Raw genomic sequence first — 18,229 nt, forward strand, 5'->3', positions numbered from 1 at the left:
GGGAGCGAGGCGGAGCGGGCCGGTCTCACCCGGTCCATATTAAGCGGCTGCTCGGCGTCGGCGGCAGGCGACCAGACCTCGACGCATGTAAATGCCCCTGGAAGGAACGGCGAGGAAGCGTGTGGCAGCCCTCGTCGGGTTGGTGCCACAGACAATTGCGAAACTCTGGACAACGAGAACGGGACCTCCCGTACAATTAGAGTGGGCAGTGAAAAGGAGGAAACTCATCCCCGGTTCCTGCTCATAGAAAGGAAGATGGTGATTTCAGTAAGATAAGTGCATTTCTTATAGCTAAGGCGGTATTTGGATTAATAGGACAAGTGGATGAAATTAAAAAACTAAAAGGAATGCTATTTATTAAAACGTCGACAAATAAGCAATCTAAGCGATTGTTGCAGACTAAAAGATTGTGTAATTTTGATGTTAAAGTCAGTCCACATGAAACTTTGAATGTATCAAAAGGCGTCAGCTATTGCGAAGACTTTTTGAACTGCACCGAACAAGACATTTTGGAAGGGCTAAAGGAGGAAAAAGTGGTTGATGTTAAACGTATTAAAAGTAAGATTTCAGTGAATCTGGTAGATCCCCCAACCATATTCTCACAATTAATTCGATTGATCTTCCAAAAACCATAAATGCGGCTTTTTATAAGCTACGGGTAAGACCTTACATACCAGCCCCAATGCGTTGTTTCCGTTGCCAAAAATTTGGGCATACAGTCCAAAGATGCCAAGCTCCTCAAATATGTATCTGCGGAAAACGTTTACACGAAGGGAATCCTTGCGAGGTACCAGTTACGTGCCCAAACTGTAACGGAAACCATCCTGCAAATTTCACGATCTTGTGAGACCTACAAACATGAACTAAAAATACAAGAGATAAAAGTAACAAGAAAAGTAACTTATCTGGAAGCAAGAAGGTTGGTGGGTACTGCTGTTGTTTCAGGCACCACCTTTGCTAATGTTACAGCACAAGCTCCAGCTCTGACGCAAACTGCACAAGCTCCAGCTTTGGCGCAAACAAGGTTTATAGCTGAAATTAAAAAAATAATAAACGAGGAAATGAAAGAGCTTATCTCTGTGATGCTAAACTACATAAAAAACTACTAAAAAAACACACCGCAAAGTGTGGAGACTCCCGTACAAAGCTTTATCGTTCCTTCTAGTGGGGTTAGCGCCAATCTGGCGCAAACGCCCATGAAGGATGAATCGAGAGTCGCTAAAAGAAAGACGTTACTGATGCGAAACCCATCTACTGACTCTAGCATCACGTCCGTAGATGAAAAAGATGAAATACTGCAGGGAGAGCCCTTTTAGCATGTTTGTCTCGTTTTTGACTCAAACTGTGGACGATAATAATAACAGCTCACCGGCAGTATCGGTAGAGTTGCGGTTTTCGAACGCTAATAATTGAGATAATCTTAATCTTGGGAATTGATTGACTTCCTTGAACGTTTTCGATTCCGAGCGGTGGGTTCCTATTGTTCCATAATCAAATACGTCTCCAATTTTGATCAAGAGTGTAATTCTAATTGAGAATCTATACACTTAAATTGAGATAATGTTAAAAACGATTATTTATGATATATCTTTACAGGACGGAGATCAAAGGTTCAAGTCTTTCAAACCAACCCAAAGTTTCAACTAAAAATGGATTCTCCAAATGTGAAACGTTTCAACCGCAAAATTTTTGAATCCATAGTATACGGTTAAAAACGATTATATCACTTAATCGAAGAATAATATGGTAAAGCTTAGAATCAAACTTTTGCAAGTTTATCTCTAGCACAGAAAATTCAAACTTTTAACTGAAAAGTGATACTCAAAATGTGAAAGATTATTGATGACTGATTTTTTTATGAAAATTTTTCCATCATCCGAAAGCGATGAAACTTGTTGCGGTGTGTTATGTTCATATGTATCAGTTTTAAAATTGATGGAGTTCCCGCTAAAAAATTTTGTCCGCCTCATTAAGCCGAAAAACTCAAACTCAACGCATCTGGAAAATGTTTTGACGGTTTGGTAGGGAGTGCACAATTCACAACACCATAATCCTCCTCGTGCAAACTACCTCAATTTTAATGAATTAATTTTGCACTTGTAGTGTACTTAACCCCCAGGTTCTACGCTAACTTCACACTACAAGAACACGGAAATAAAGTCAGCCCGGCAACGTTTAAAAATGGTCACCCGAATGACTATTCCCTCAAAAACTAAACAAGATCCCGCTTAAATTTGAAAAGTGGCACGTGATAAAACAACTAAGACAGAGCCCCCTTACGTTAGTTGTAGACAACGCTTTGACCTGAAGCACAGTAGGGAAAGAACGTTAAATAAAACACTGAAATTGTGAAAAGTTTGTTTAATAATGATTGTAATTATTAAGATTGTGAAAGCCCGGAAATTTAGTTGATGTACATTAATATAAACACAGCAAGCAAAGCCAAAAGGTGTCATACTCTCGCAAAAGTAACTGCTAACGGTAAAAAGAGTACGACGTAAGAAAAACCTTGCAGTTTGATTAATAAGTCCAAAAGTTAATTAACAAAATATTTTGTAAAAGTTTAAGCAGTAGTTAGCACAGATAGTAAATGCATATCCACAATATTGGTTACACTCATGGTTAAAAGCAAGTTTTTGGGAACAATGGGTCAGGTAGGAGCAGGTACCGAGATTCTAAGAAAGGGTGAAATACACAGGATGTGACTCATCTTTGGTGCAATAAGGTCCTTTTGTTAAAAGCAAGATGGAAAATTACATGGCCTTGTAGGCAAATTTAACTAAAAACAAGATATGTGGAAATTATTGAATCGCCACTCATTTATCGCACATAGATTCTAAACTGAAGAGCTTTGATTAGCCTAATCCCGCTCCTGCAAGATGGGTAGCCCGCCCCTGGTTTCGGGGTTTCGAGCCTACAGTTGGATGTCGAAGACAATCACGGAATTAGGTGTCGTAACTCAAATTTGACTACAGTTTTTTTACCACCCCCGTGACTGCTTCTTTCACGGAGAAAATTGTTAGTAACAAACAACAAATCAGTACATACATCAAAGGAATCGGTAATTTCCACATATTAAAATAAAATTATCAACACTTATATGAATGTTACTTCAGGGACAAGACCAAGTAATCAACATCAATAGACATAAATTAAGCAAACATTACACCAAAAACGTAAACAATTACAAACAATAGCATAACGGTATCACACATGTGATTCTGCATTACTGTTAAACCAAGTAAATTTCAACAAGTTAAAAAGTAATCGTAAACGATTTACATAAAGCGCATTTCCACTTGCATTCATTTCCTATTTGTAAGATGCAACTTTTGTTAAAATTGTAAAAATCCGGCCACAAATATGAAAAATAGCGTTGCACATGTGCAATCCATTTTTGACGTGCTACTTCAATTTCAGTTTATAAGAAGAGTTTCATTTCAATGCTTTTCTAAATAAGAAAGTTGGAACTGCGTATGGGTAAACCTAAATTTTGAAGCTAACGTTAGATTTTCCTTTGTTCTAAGTGGCTATATATCGAATTTCATTTAAATCCCTCCATAAATAAGAAAGTTGGCACTGCGCATGCGCAAAACCAAATTTTGAAATTGGCGTTAAATTTGCTTTTATTCCAAGTGGCGATGTATCAAATTTCATTTAATACTTTTATAATTAAAAAAGTTTGCAATTCGGTTTATAAATGGTCGAGATGCGAAAAGGACACTGTGAATTTTGAATCGATTCGACTCAACTTTTGGCATTGCGTATTGTATGGCTAAAGCTATGCCCATATTGAATTTCATGCAATTCAGTTCATAACTAACGGAGATGTAAAAGCGATCGAACATTTCTAAACAAAGTTATCGTTCACACGGACATATAGATGGACAGACAGACAAAGGAACAGACGGAGAGACCAACCGGCAGGCGACAGATAGCAATGCAAAATTATAAACGATCTCTAGGATCGTTAATAAACGGCAAAAGTGTAAAATTATGAAACATGTAAAAAACGGTTTTTTGTTTTTTTTACAATAACTTTTTTTGTAAGCGGTACAGAAAAAATTCCTCCCTTGGTGCAAGACTCGACACCATAACAAATCAAATAGCGAAAAAAGTAGAACAATAGCTCTTAACCCTTAACTACTATCGCGGGGTCAATATAGACCCAGACGAAGAAGAAGTACTGCACAATTTCGTACTCGCGCTGGTGTCGTGTACGTCCCTCCTGCTATTCTCCTAAAAGTTGCCGTTGATCAGATTGAGTTAGGTGTTGTCTTGTTTTGTTTGCTTATATCCGGGGTAAGTGCCCGCTGGGGTCAAAAGTGACCCCCGATAGTAGTCGATTTTTCCTAAAGTTATCCGTTATTTTTTGTAATGTTACAATTTCAATCTTTTGATTTGTGTTGTAGATTAGTTTAGACCCTTATAGAACTAGAACAAATAAAAAAAGAATCCTCAATAATGAACATAGTGCTCATTTATGATTTTTGAAGCATATCAATTTATTTTATTAACTTGAAGCGTTAAACTGAAATTTTTAACTTTTTTTCGTCAAATAACGAAACAAATAAGTGTTACCGTATTACAGGTAAGCTATTAATGCCTACTATTCATCTTTTTTTAATATGTGTTACAATAGAACCATGTATACTTACTTTAAAATATGTGGGTCGTAAATGACCCCACCTTAGTAGTTAAGTTACTGACAATAGGCGATAGTAGTCCAGGGTTAAGATAAAAAACTAGTAGCGTCTCAAAACGAGCGGACGGACGGACGGACGGACGTACAAAGTGGCCACAATAGCGCATTTTTTTTATTTTGAAATGCGCTAAAAAGCGACCTAAGGGCAAACCAACAGGCACTAGTGCCTCCCGAGAAGGAAACTCTAGATAAATAGCCTGTGATAATTTCTACTCTGTGATATTCATGTCTGTACAGTCCACATATACAACTATTTGTTAAAATTTTATTTACTTGTTTGTGAGCATTTTTAATGTGGTATATGTCCTTAAGTTTTTTTTAATTATTCGTTACTTTCGAGTCAAATCTCTGTATTATCCAATGGAACTGTAGAGGTCTTGTGATACGATATAAAGACTTAAAAATGCCCCTGCAGGAATTGAACCCCATGTGTTTATGTACTTATTCAGGAAACCCATCTGAACTTAATCAGCCTTATTATCTCCGAGGATACGACATTATCCGTAACGACTTTGTCAATCGACAAAGAGCAGCAGGTGGTGTGGCTATCATTGTCAGAAACGGTGTATATTATGAACGGATAATATTAAACACTCATCTCCAGACAGTCGCCGTTAATATAAGTACACGTACACCGATGAAAATGACTATATGCAACATCTACTTACCAGATGACAACTGGGTGATTGCAGACCTTGAAAACATTATGGAGCAACTCCCAACACAATTTTTAGTAGCGGGAGATTTTAACTGTCACAATACATTATGGGGCTCCTCAAAAATTGACGCTAAAGGGCGCAGTATTTAAGACTGGCTAACTAGCAACAACGTTGTCCTCCTCAGCAACAGATCCCCAACATACCACAATGCTCGGTCTAGCACGTTTGACGTACTTGACTTAACTTTTGTCTCGCGAATACTAGCACCGCGGCTCACGTGGAAAGTCATTAATGACTTACATAACAGCGACCACTTTCCGATAAACATCGAGACGGACACCACCGTTACAGATAGGGCTGTAACTAGAAGATACATCTGTGCAAATGCTAATTGGCCACTGTTCCGTCAAAGCCTTACAATACCTGCGAACATTTGTGTCGAATCAATAACTAAAGCCATATTGGGAGCGGCAGAAAACAGCATTCCAAAATCGTGAAATAACCCGGTAAAGAGACCCCTATCGTGGTGGAACGATGAGGTTAAGGCCGCCATCAAAAATAAGAAGGCAGCGTTCAGAAGGTATCAAAGACATACAACTATTGAAAACCATATTGCTTTTAAAAGAGCTAGAGCAATATTAGTAGGCGCATTTTACTCGAAAACAAGCGAAAAAGCTGGACCCAATATACGACAACCATTTCGGGAAGCTCTAATACCAACAATATCTGGGAGAGATTCAAAAGTTAAATAATTTATTCCATACAACCCCACCAAAATGTAATCACGGAAGATCTGACCGAGATTGCAAACACGTTGGATAGGCAATTTGCAAATACTAGCAGGTCTGCAAATTATCCATCCAGTTTCGCTGCAACTAAAAATGAGAGAGAAACGGAAATTCCTTTTGATACAATCCTAGAACTCGAATATAATGTACCCTTCACCATCGAAGAACTAGAATTTGCTATAAAGAGTAGTGAAAAAGCAGCTCCAGGTCATAATTTGATAACAAACGAAATGCTACTCAATCTCACACCTGAAATAAAAACGAGTTTATTACAACTATATAATAAACTATGGGATAATAATACTTACCCAAATGAGTGGAAGGAAACAGTAGTTATACCTGTATTAAAACCTGGGAAAAATCCGCTGAGTTCAGCTAGCTACCGCCCAATTAGTCTCACATGTTGTATGGGGAAAATAATGGAGAGAATGGTAAATAACAGACTGGAGTGGCACCTTGAAAAACACAATCTTTTAGCGTCGTACCAAGCGGGCTTCAAAAAACATAGATCGACTACTGACAACTTGGTCCTCTTAGAACACGCCACCCAGGAATCCTTTCGTAAAAGAAACCACTTGGTGGCTGTTTTCTTTGATATTAAGGGAGCATATGATATGTGCTGGAGGCATGGTATAATGGAAAAGATTTTTCATTTTAATCTGAGAGGTAAATTGCCGTTATTAATAAAGTCCTTTCTCAGTAACAGGCGCTTTCGAGTAAGAGTTGGTGATAAGCTATCTGATACAAACATCCTTGAAAACGGAGTTCCCCAAGGATCTACCCTAAGCTGTACGCTATTCATAATAGCAATTAACGATATTGCCATGAACATCCCTAATGAAATTTGTAAATGTATATACGTTGACGATACCGCCATATATTACTCTGCCAAAACTGTAGGGCAAATAAACCGTATCCTCCAACCTGCGATTAACCAAATAGCTAAAAATGGTAACAATATTGGCTTAACATTAACCACAAAAAAAACTCATGCGTGCAAAAGCAAAATTTTGACTCAACCACGGATCGTCCGTACAAATCGGTATATAAAAAAAGCATGAACGTGACCTTAACTCAAGCAAAACTACTTTACTATGCTCAAATAACTAAATTTCTATACAACAGCAATGTAATTTACTTAATTCAAAATGTAAAGAAGATACCTAGTATGAACAAATTCTTCGGAGTGATACAAATAACTTAATTAAGAATCGTAATCGGTAACGACAAAAGAAAATTAACCTGATGAGCACAAAGTTTTTAATTAGCAGCACAAATTAGCACAAAATTATGAGATACTTGGAACTTAATTCTTTTCAAGTCGACACTCCGACTTCACGGACCCGACTTTTTCAATATTGTGTGTAATCATACCCGCTGATCTGAGTAAGTTGTGAAGGATTTCCACTTTGGCTTTGCAAATATTAAATTTAAATTAAATCATAGGCAATTGTAATTTGTGTCACTCAACATTCCAGGTTAGCTCAACTCAAATTGTACAAATATCAAATTCAGCCTTCTCAATGTAATTCATTGCGTGAGATTGCGTGAACGGATTTGATTAACTACAATTTGTTCAGTTGAACTTAATTGAGTGCGCTATCATCTCATGCGTTGACGTTGTGGTAATATAATTCCTTTTATAACCGAAATAATTACTTTCAAATTTAGCATTCTATTTTCGTACGGTGGCAGCCATTCAACTTTAATTATACATCGACATTCTCATCACCCCAATCGAAAATTCGGGCGGTCAATTTAAGTTCCCCCACGTTTACAGTGCGGCACTTTTTAATTGAGGAATTCTTTGCTTGATGGTTTTGATACCGGTTAGAACTGCATTTTATGCTTTATCGTCATATTGACGTCCAATTTTTAAAAGAAAGGTCAATTTTGTTTATAGATGTAAACACGCAGTTGTGGAAAAGTAAGGTGAAATGTCGACCGAGAATGTGGCTATGCAAGAGTTTCCCAAATGGAAACCGAAGTGGGTGAATGACGATTATGGTGGTAAGGGTGGTTCAAGTTGTAACGTTGCAGGGCCGCCAAGGTACAAATGGGCGAACAGGATTATGACCCTCACAGTCACAGGAATGTAGCCCACCCAACAACGTGAGTGAATGAGTTGTTAGATTCCCTCTCACGTTGACTTTTAGAAACACCGACACGCTGATTCATCTTCTCAAGGGAAGCTTGGGCACGGGAATCTTAGCGATGCCTGAAGCTTTCAAGAACGCCGGCATGGTGAACGGTTTCATATTCACCATCCTAATCGGAATCCTGTGCACTTACGAGCTTCACATGTTGGTAAGACCACCTACGATCTTCCACTACACATAACGCACCTTTCAGGTTCAAGCCCAGTACATCTTGTGCAAAAGGATGAGGGTCCCTCTGCTCACCTACCCCGAGTCGATGAAGGCCGCCCTCTTGAGCGGCCCAAAATTCCTACACCCATTCGCGAATCTATCCCCGTAAGTGTCTCGACTTCGTCCTCGAACTTACGCGCTCTTTCTAGGTACCTGGTGGACGCGTTCCTAATATTATATCAGTTGGGAATTTGTTGCGTGTATGTTATGTTTGTCGCGGCAAATCTGAAGGAGTTGTGCGACGTTTATCGCTCGAAACCGATGGCAATAGAGCTGTACACTTTAATACTCTTGGCACCTTTTGTGCTCATCCTTTCGGTGCCCAACCTAAAATGGCTTTCTCCATTTTCACTGGTTTCTAATCTGATGACGTTCGCGTGTTTTGGCATCGTTTTGTATTATATATTTTCCGACATTCAACCCATAGAAGATCGACCTTTGGTTGGTACGCTGTATAAGTTTCCCCTATTTTTTGGGACGACCCTATTCGCCCTGGAGGCTGTTGGCGTGGTTGGTTTAAGCTGACTTTCAGTCGACGTGCTACAGTTCTAATCTTTTAAGGTAATCGCGTTGGAGAACAACATGAAAACACCCAAGAGCTTTGGAGGCAGTTTTGGCGTGCTGAATGTTGCCATGTTCTTCATCGTCCTGTCCTACGTTGGGATCGGATTGTTTGGATATTGGAGATACGGGAATGGTACTAAATCGAGTATCACCCTCAATCTACCTCCCGATCATATGTAAGTTATCAACTTTACTTGTGCACACTCACCGTCGTTTGGCAGACTGTCCAAGGTGGTGCAAGGGTTGTACTCGCTGGCAATCTTCATTTCATATGGCTTGCAAGGCTTTGTACCGATTAACATAATGTGGAATACTTATCTGGCACACTACTTCATCAACTTTAAACGGCCATGGGTATGTGAATACTTGCTTAGGGTTGTCACCGTTCTTGTCACATGTAACTATCTACACATTGTCATAGCATAATAAGTGTTGATCACTGTTTTTCAGTTGTACTGGCGTTGTTTGTTCCAATGCTTGGACATTTCATTTCACTGTTCGGCGCCTTTTGCCTATCGGCTCTTGGCATTGCGTTTCCCGCTATAATGGAAATATGCGTCTTGTGGCCCGATCGTCTCGGATACAGGAGATGGGTGCTGTATAAGGATCTTGTACTGATTTTGATTGGAATTTTAGGTTTACTGTCCGGCAGCTACAGCTGCATATCGGAGATAGTCAGGGAACTTTCACTGCCGAGTTCATCAAATCATTCCGTTAACGTGGAGATACAACATCTCTAAATGACCTTTATTTGTATAAGATTAAATTTGGAATACATGATGCAATTATTGAATTATTAATAGTATATAGAAACTTTAGGAGAATTTTTAAACTGTACGTCTGGTTTAATAACCATTCGGGTCTTCGTGACGATGACATCTGGAAAACTTTGACTGACGCGCTAGAAGAAAAGCAGTAGCGTTAGAGCTGTATAAGAAGAGGTGCTGATCAAGGTGTCAAGGCTATGGTGACAAAGAAACAGATCCGTTGTTGGAATTGCGAAGAAATTGGGCATTTCTAGAATCGATGTCGAGAGGAAACCTGCCGGATGGACTAAAAAAGGTACCGATTTTCGAATGCCCCACTATTCAAAAACGAAAATCGACCAAGTGGAAGAACGAGAGAAAAAAACCGTGTGGGAAACGGCAGTATAACGGACGTGTCGTTTATTACCTAGTGACGAAAGTACTATCTATTGACAAACCGGATTATCAGATGATGTCTAATACCCTACATGATTGGAGGCAGAAGATTGTGATAATCCATCCTTATGGTTAGGCTAAACACACCTTTACATCTGAAACAAAAATATGATATGCTCTGTATACAACCAATCGACCGTTTTGCACAGATGCCGAATACTAAGGGATTTTCGTAACGAAGCTAGGGGAAAAAAGAAGATGGCAACGGAGTCGATGGAGAGCTACGAGTAAAAATTAAGGGGAGAGAATATAACGGTGGTGGGAAATAGCATAACACGCGACGGAAGTTGTCATCATATCGCTTCCTTTGCGCTGGTCAGTTATGTCGACTTGACCGGAGCCGGACATTAGGGCGCCTCCGAAAGGGCGCGACCGAAAGGGCGCGGCCGTTAGGGCGCGAGAGATAAGGGCGCGTGGACATAAGAGCGCGAGGACAAAAGGGCGCGGGACATAAAGGCGCGGGACACAAGGGCGCGGGGACATAAGGGCGCAAGGACATATGGGCGCGGGATAAAGTATTCTAAACAAAAAAATATTGTAGTTCGTTTGTGTTAATATGTTATATCAAACAGTCATTACACAATACACAGGGCGTTCAAGATACACAAATATAGATATATAGGTAAATTTCAGAGTAATCGGTTCATCCGTTCTTTTTTAAATGTTTTCTTAAATAAATGGCCGAGAAGTTAAAAAAGCATTGTGAATTTTGGATCTATTAAACCCCAATTTTGGTAGTGCGCCTATCATATTGGTGTCGGCTATCCATAACGGAAACTCGTGCACTTCGATGCATAACAAGCGAAGATGTCAAAATGGCACTGTTTATTCTTTGGTCGATATTGCCAATTCTCAAACGCCTATCTACAAATTTGATAAAGAATCTATTTGCAGAATTACATTATAATCGGTTGCGCCGTTATTTTTTTAAATGGTTGGACGTGAACAAATCGAGCAAGCCGGCGATTTGGGACAAAGCATAACAGTATCATTTAAGCAACTCGACGCTACAAATATACAAGTAAAAGTGACAAAATGTGTGACCCAATCTTTTGGCATTGCGCATTACATGTTTTTGGTATCTTGAACGCCCTGTGTAATGACTGTTGGTATAACATATCAACACAAACTAACTACGATATATATTTTTTAGAGAATACTCTATCCCGCGCCCATATGTCCTCGCGCCCTTATGTCCCCGCGCCTTTATGTCCCGCACCCTTTTGTCCTCGTGCCCTTATGTCCACGCGCCCTTATGTCTCGCGCCCTAACGGCAGCACCCTTTCGGTCGCGCCCTAATGTCCTAGACCGCGACTTGACTTATAAAACAGAAGAGACGATGTCGGTTTAGTTTTATTACACCACTGCCCATAATGATGCGTTTCTCCCCACTCTTCACGCACTTTTATTACTTCCTTTTTGTCCATTTCCGTCTCGTCCCCTTTTAATGCAAGGTTCTCTCTTTTTTAGCGCATTTCCAAAAAAATAAAAAAAAATGCGCTATTGTGACCACTTTGTCCGTCCGTCCGCTCGTTCGTTGAGACGCTACTAGTTCTTTATCTTAAGAGCTATTGTTCTACTTTTTTCGCTATTTGGTTCGTATGGTGTCGAGGCTTACACCAAGGAAGGAATTTTTTGTGTACCGCTTACAAAAAAAGTTATTGTAAAAAAACCAGCAAACCGTTTTTTACATGTTCCATAATTTTACACTTTTGCCGTTTATTAACGATCCTAGAGATCGTTTATAATTTTGTATTGCTGTCTGTCGTCTGTCTGTTGGTTTGTCCGTCTGTTCCTTCGTCTGTCTGTCCCTCTATCTGTCCGTGTGAACGATATAACTGTTGAGAAATGTCCGATCGCTTTTACGTCTCCGTTAGTTATTAACAGAATTGCATGTAATTCAATATAGGCATAGCTTTAGCCATATAATACGAAATGCCAAAAGTTGAGTCGAATCGATTCAAAATTCAGAGTGCCCTTTTCGCATTTCGACCATTTATAAACCGAATTGCAAACTTTTTTATTTATAAAAGTATTTGAATGAAATTTGATACATAGACAGTGCCAACTTTTTTATTTATGCAAGAATTTATTCGAAATTTGATACATGTGCGCTTGGAATAAAGGAAAATCAAACGCCAATTTTAAAATTTGGTTTTGCGCATGCGCAGTGTCAACTTTTTTATTTATGGAAGCATTTAAATGAAATTTGATACATCGGTGCTTGGAATAGAGGAAAATCTAACGCCAGTTTCAAAATTTTATTTTGCGCATGCGCAGTGCCAACTTTTATATCTATGGAAGCATTTAAGTGAAATTTGATACTTTGGCGCTTGGAACAAAAGAAAATAATATAATAAATAATAATAACGGTCTTTATTGATTTTGTTTTTGCTAGCCACGAATACATTGCCTAGGGCGAGATTCAGGAGTAGAAAGTCTACCCCTGCTCTTCCATCTAACCCATAATGATTCCACTTGATCGACAATGTTGTGGTCATTAGTAGGTAGAGGTATACCATGGATTTTACAAGACATTGAATCACAGAAAAGAAATAAAAATATTAAAAATAAGATAAGTAAAATAGAAACAAAATTCAAAAGTGCGCTAATTATTATTGCAGTAGCAACTTCGAAATAATGCGAGTTCTGAATGCTGTGAAAGTGTACTTACTGATGGCCATATCTAGTGTATTAAACCATTGCGTTAAATTATAAGAGAAATGATCTCTCAAATATTGCCGTTGCATGAATATGTGGTGTAAGCAGCCCTTTATGGCGTAAATTTAAGGTATGAACATCAGTTCGAAATTTCAGCTTGTTATAGAGATAAGGAGGCGTTTTATTTATTAATAGTTTATAATAAAAGCAGGCTGCGTGCAAGTTTCGCCTGCCCTCCATATTCAGCCAATTTAAATCATTCAGCTTGTGGCTTATATGTCCAAATTTTCGAATGCCGCAAATTATCCTAATACTGCTATTCTGCAATTTTTGAATTCTGTTACAATCTGAGCGTGTAATACATTTATTATACACTACATCTACATGGTCATCAAAGCATCGGGGTGGAACAGAGCATCGCTTTAATGCGTATCTCAAAACAACGTCTATATTGATAAATGAGTAGCACACTGTACGCTTTTTGCAATTTATGTTGCGTAAACCTCAAATTGCTATCCATGTGCTGTGTGCAACCCTAGATTCTTGACTTGAGTGGATAAGGGAATGGTGGCTGCGTCGATTCTAGGGCAGATGTCATTTAGATGCCGTTCACGATCGTTTTTCTTCCCAAACAGGATAGCAACGGACTTAGAGGGGTTTATATTTAAGCAGTGGGATTTCGAACATTCAGCTAGCCTTGCTAGGTCACAGTTGAACGCAGCTAGAGCTGATTCAGTTACACTTGGGGGAAAAGACAAATATAATTGCGTATCGTCCGCGTAACAATGCAGTTTTGTGAAAGAGACAGCAGATTCTATCTGCGACACATACACACAAAACAATATTGGGCCTAGTATGGAGTCTTGGGGGACGCCGTGAGTGATATCTAAGAAAGAGGATAATCTATGTTGATGTTTAACAGCTTGTTTTCTATGTATATCTAGCGCCAGTTTCAAAGTTTGGTTTTGCGCATGCGCAGTGCCAACTTTTTTATCTATGGAAGCATTTAAGTGAAATTTGATACTTAGGTGCTTGGAACAAAGGAAAATCTAACATTAGTTTCAAAATTTAGGTTTGCGCATGCGCAGTTCCAAATTTCTTATTTAGAAAAGCATTGAAATGAAATTTTTATTATAAACTGAAATGCGCTTTTTGTAAATCCTTTACGATTACTTTTTAACTTGTTTATTTTTTACTCTTAGATGGAGAGCATGATGTGCTTTCCCGGGTTTTCCTTTCTGATTATTTAGTTTGTTGGGTGGGGGGAGGAGGGGCTACTGCGCACGCAAAAATTACCATTCCTGTACTACTACTGCCCATCATGTAATATCTGGTTGGTGATAGCGATAACCCCCAGCAAAGGAAGTTTGAAGGTGTATTTAAGCTAGTAACCATTTTATTTTTTCTTGTACTAGCTATTAATTATTGAATCTCTTGCCACAATTTGATATGATTTACATTTTGCTTGCATAAACTACGGTATCTAAATATGGCCAACTCCATGCTTTTGTTTTTGAGTACCATTAGATGAATCGTGTTTGTTACCTATACTGTACAGTAGGTGATTATGCCATTCATTTGTTTTATTAAGTATTTATTTCTATATCCACGAAGAGTTAAGTATCAGTATCAGTGCGATGTTGCTTTGTTCGATTGATTCGTAACTATTCCGTGAGGGAAGCACCTAATACAGTTTGATTCGCTGTATCTGTTACTTTCTGATTCGTGGCGCGCTGCACTGTGCGTTAGCTATACGAAGGGGGGCTCTCTTATTTGATGTTTCTGTGTGCGAGTGGTTCAACCTGTCTCCGTGGAGTAGGTAGGTACCTAATACAGTTCGACCGTTCGCTGTATCTGTTGCCCACTCGGCTCGTGCGGATTGCAGTTCTTAGCAATGTGAGATATTTAGGGGCCCTCTCATTAACATTTCCTCTATTTAAAATATGTTCTGCTTGAGCGATAATCGATTTTCACATGAATACTTGCAATTGCCATTCTCACATGTACTTTTCGTGTTAAATTAATTTATGTTAACTGAAGGCTGGAGTAGAGCCACACCATTTACATGTCTCCTATGTACTTTACGAGTTGTGTTAACTCAATTGATCGTACAGCTTATTTTGATGTGTTTTTATACTGAATTGATTTATCAAGTTTTCTACTGCATTTATGATGTCTTGTGTATTTTGTTTTTATGAACTTGTTTAATTGCATTTGTTTTGATTATCTGATTTTTATCATACAATTTGAGATGTTTTATTTATGTGTATTTTCTCTTGCATTTTATTGCTGTAGGTGATTTATTTCATGTATTTGTGTGTCCTATGCCGGGGTTTTTGTCCCATAGAAGGTTTCCCTGGTATGGTCTTGTTGTGTGCGTAATATATTTATTTGTTCTTGTCATTTTTTACGCACAAAAGTTCTGTTTATTTAATTCACATCCCAACACATTCAAGAACCGATTACACAACGTAGGACTTCATTCGTGCCACCCATATATCGAGCCGACTGCCATCCAAATTCGAAAGTGCCGCAAAACGTCCATCGTTTCGACTCGAAAGGTAGGTGGCTCTGCTCATAGTTATTTCCCAGTTACCACCGGTAAGTATAGGTAAGTCAACGTTTTCAGTGTCGGCTTGATAGAACCTTAGGACCATTACAAGATGTTGCAGACGGAGACGCGAAAAGCTGTAGTACCTAAGTTAGGCGGTGGATTTTATTGTCTCGGTTGGCAGAAAGTCTATAATATGCTGAAGATAATCTTACGATGTGAAAATCCTGGTGTGCAACTATAATCCAAGAGGTTCGATTTATCCTCGAGCAGAGGACTGTTTCATCCCGAAGAATAGATTATGTTCTAAAGCTGCAAGGTGTCGTTTCCTTCATGATCTTCGACCCGATATGTTGTTTGAAGATGCTTCTTTGCAGGAAATCCATGGCCAAAGCGTTCTTTAAATTAAAATCGGTTTAGGAACGCGTTTACTGAGACCGTGCGAGATCTCCTCCAAAGGGATTACGCATTCCTCTATCAAACCTACAGAGAATACTCAATCTTATTTCACGTACATCCAAAATGTAGAAGTTACGGGGATGTTCAATAAACTCTCTCCTGAGATTCAACTGTTGATTTTCAGAAAATCGATGCCCCTCGGTGGTCCCACAAATCAGCCTTAAAATACACAAGTCCTCTGACTCTGTGTAACGGAGATGATCACGATATGGTGCGACGCATCGCCCTCATCATCTGCCAGGGGAGCAATTCTACTCGTTTTAGAATGATGACGGTGACCCTCCATTTCCTGGGTGAGCGATATGTATGCGTTGACCTCACCTCCGGGTAACGCCATCATTTTCTTTGCCAGCTCCGCGGACGAAGTTGTTCCGTGGCACCAGTATCTCGCAAGGCGGAGAACGTGCGTCCTTGCGTATGGTAATGAAGACATGGGATAATTAGTACATTCCGGCGGCATTTCCCGGAGTCACTTTTTCTTCTTGTATGAAAATTGGAAGTGGAAGTGAGAGACGGTTTCCATGCCCGGCCGTCTCCTTCCTCCATTTCTTAGAAAAACTACACTGAGTACTTTAATTGCGCGCCTGAGAAGCTCACTGTCGGGGTTGTTCAGTTCCTTGTCGAGGCGGTTGTTCTTTCCTGGCCTGCCATTCACCTGGTCATGGAAGCTCGTATCCCAACTCAGTGCCTGATTCGGGGGGTGCCTGTTACTGCGTTTTTGCGAGTTCTCAGTGATGGGCAGGTATTTAACCCAGTTTCTCGGGTCGGTTCTTTGCGGCGTCATTTTTTACCTCTTAGGTTGGGTGGCGGGTAATTCAATGGAAACAACCCCATTTTCCCATGATGGTTGACGTGAATGGGGATCCGTTGTCGGACACTGTTCTGGGAATCCCAAACGTCCGAATACCCCGTTTGCTAGGCTGATCACGCCGCTGTCTGCCTTAGCGCGCCTTAGTGGGAATGCTTCCATCCACCTACCGTATAGGTCCGTGACCACAAGTACGAAATTTCCCGGGGCCGTACTATTGCGCTTTGTATTGGCCCGGTTCACGGATGAATTGTCGCCCTTGGCAGAAATGACATTTGGGTAGCTTGCTGTTTTGAGGTTCCCTCAGAAGCTGTGTTGAACAGTCTGTCACACTCTGCCAGTTTTCCTTTGTGCTTTGTAATTTGCAAGGTTGGTGATAGGAGAGGCCCGCGGTTTGCCTTTTGAATACGTTCAAGAGTTACCTACTGCGAGCGCTTGTGTGAATTTTTCAATTTGGATTTTGTTAAACATAGGGAAATTGTACCGCTTCATAGTAAACGTGAACGAAAGTATGACTAGAGATAAGAGCAATAAACGTGCACGTTTCGTGTAAAAATGCCAACTGGGTGGGTGAGACTATCAGGGCGAGGACGTACTATTTTCGTTGGTGCAATTTTATTGTTTATCAATGCGTATTTATTCGATTTCAATCCAACCAGAGCAATAGACTAACTTTCAGATTTTGAGAGGAGATAAAGTCAAACTTCCTCAGGGACCCTAAGGGGTGTGCAGTTTTTATTACTGAACTACTCGTTGATAAATAAAAATTAATTGTTACAGTAAATGTTCAATTATATTTATTGCAAGTGAGGCTTTTAATGTCTTTGTATGTACCTCTTTTACGTCTCTCTTCTTCACACCTTCTTTTTCATAGGAAGTGAATGTCGAAAACATCGTTTATTGATAACAAAGCACTATTTACAGATTGATAATACTGATTCACTTATGAGTTACAATCTAAGATTATGAAAATTCGACGATAATGTCGCGCAAACTTATGTAGGTACCGGCAACCAATCCCAGAAGACTAAAGACTATTAACGCCGCGTTCTTAACGACCATAAAATAAAAGCTAAATCCGTCCCTGGTGTACCAGTAGGTTGACGTCTCAATAGCCGCAGGTATGGTTATACCCAGTGCAGACAGACAGAGCGCTCCAAATAAGGAGATGAATAAGTCCAACGCTGGGACGGTCACAGCCAGTATAACTGAAAATGGTCTTGGTCGCGAATTGTCAATCAGATTTGCTACTTACATGTAAGTAAAACGAGTACAGTCCTCGTTACGTACTCCCAAACTTCCTTTCTCGGTTTCCCTTCGAATTTTGGGCTCAGGTACTGTGTCCACGTAATGTCAATAGCAACGTAGTACTGGATCGTGTACGTTATAAATATGGCCAAAGCCAAGCTGATCTTCAAGATCTGTGCTAAACTGAAAGATTACAATCAGATTACCACAGTGAA

The 18,229-nt window shown here is 39.6% G+C and overlaps 1 protein-coding gene and 1 long non-coding RNA gene across 2 annotated transcripts; one reads left to right on the forward strand and one right to left on the reverse strand.

Moving 5' to 3' along the window:
- Positions 1-7,487: 7,487 nt before the first annotated feature.
- LOC116181249 (proton-coupled amino acid transporter-like protein CG1139) lies at positions 7,488-9,898 on the forward strand. Its single transcript, XM_031501551.1, has 10 exons — positions 7,488-7,538; positions 7,631-7,777; positions 7,824-8,139; positions 8,193-8,264; positions 8,309-8,459; positions 8,505-8,626; positions 8,671-9,031; positions 9,083-9,261; positions 9,307-9,482; positions 9,536-9,898. Exons 3-10 carry the CDS (start codon positions 8,090-8,092, stop codon positions 9,823-9,825), a joined length of 1,401 nt encoding a protein of 466 aa, XP_031357411.1. The 5' UTR covers positions 7,488-7,538; positions 7,631-7,777; positions 7,824-8,089; the 3' UTR covers positions 9,826-9,898.
- A 7,750-nt stretch (positions 9,899-17,648) lies between these two features.
- Positions 17,649-18,215, reverse strand: LOC116181244. Its single transcript, XR_004147221.1, has 2 exons — positions 18,022-18,215; positions 17,649-17,974 (listed from the first exon to the last, which is right to left on the reverse strand). It is a non-coding gene; the product is annotated as an uncharacterized LOC116181244 (long non-coding RNA).
- Positions 18,216-18,229: the final 14 nt, after the last annotated feature.

This window comes from Photinus pyralis, unplaced genomic scaffold, assembly GCF_008802855.1.
Source record: "Photinus pyralis isolate 1611_PpyrPB1 unplaced genomic scaffold, Ppyr1.3 Ppyr1.4_LG9, whole genome shotgun sequence".
NCBI classification, from domain to species: Eukaryota; Metazoa; Arthropoda; class Insecta; order Coleoptera; family Lampyridae; genus Photinus; species Photinus pyralis.

Coding starts and splice junctions, on each gene's coding strand:
- LOC116181249 (XM_031501551.1), top strand. CDS start 8,090: ATGTCGACCGAGAATGTGGCTATGCAAGAGTTTCCCAAATGGAAACCG. Junction 9,262..9,306: donor AATCTACCTCCCGATCATAT/GTAAGTTATCAA, acceptor GTCGTTTGGCAG/ACTGTCCAAGGTGGTGCAAG. Junction 9,483..9,535: donor TGTCACCGTTCTTGTCACAT/GTAACTATCTAC, acceptor ACTGTTTTTCAG/TTGTACTGGCGTTGTTTGTT.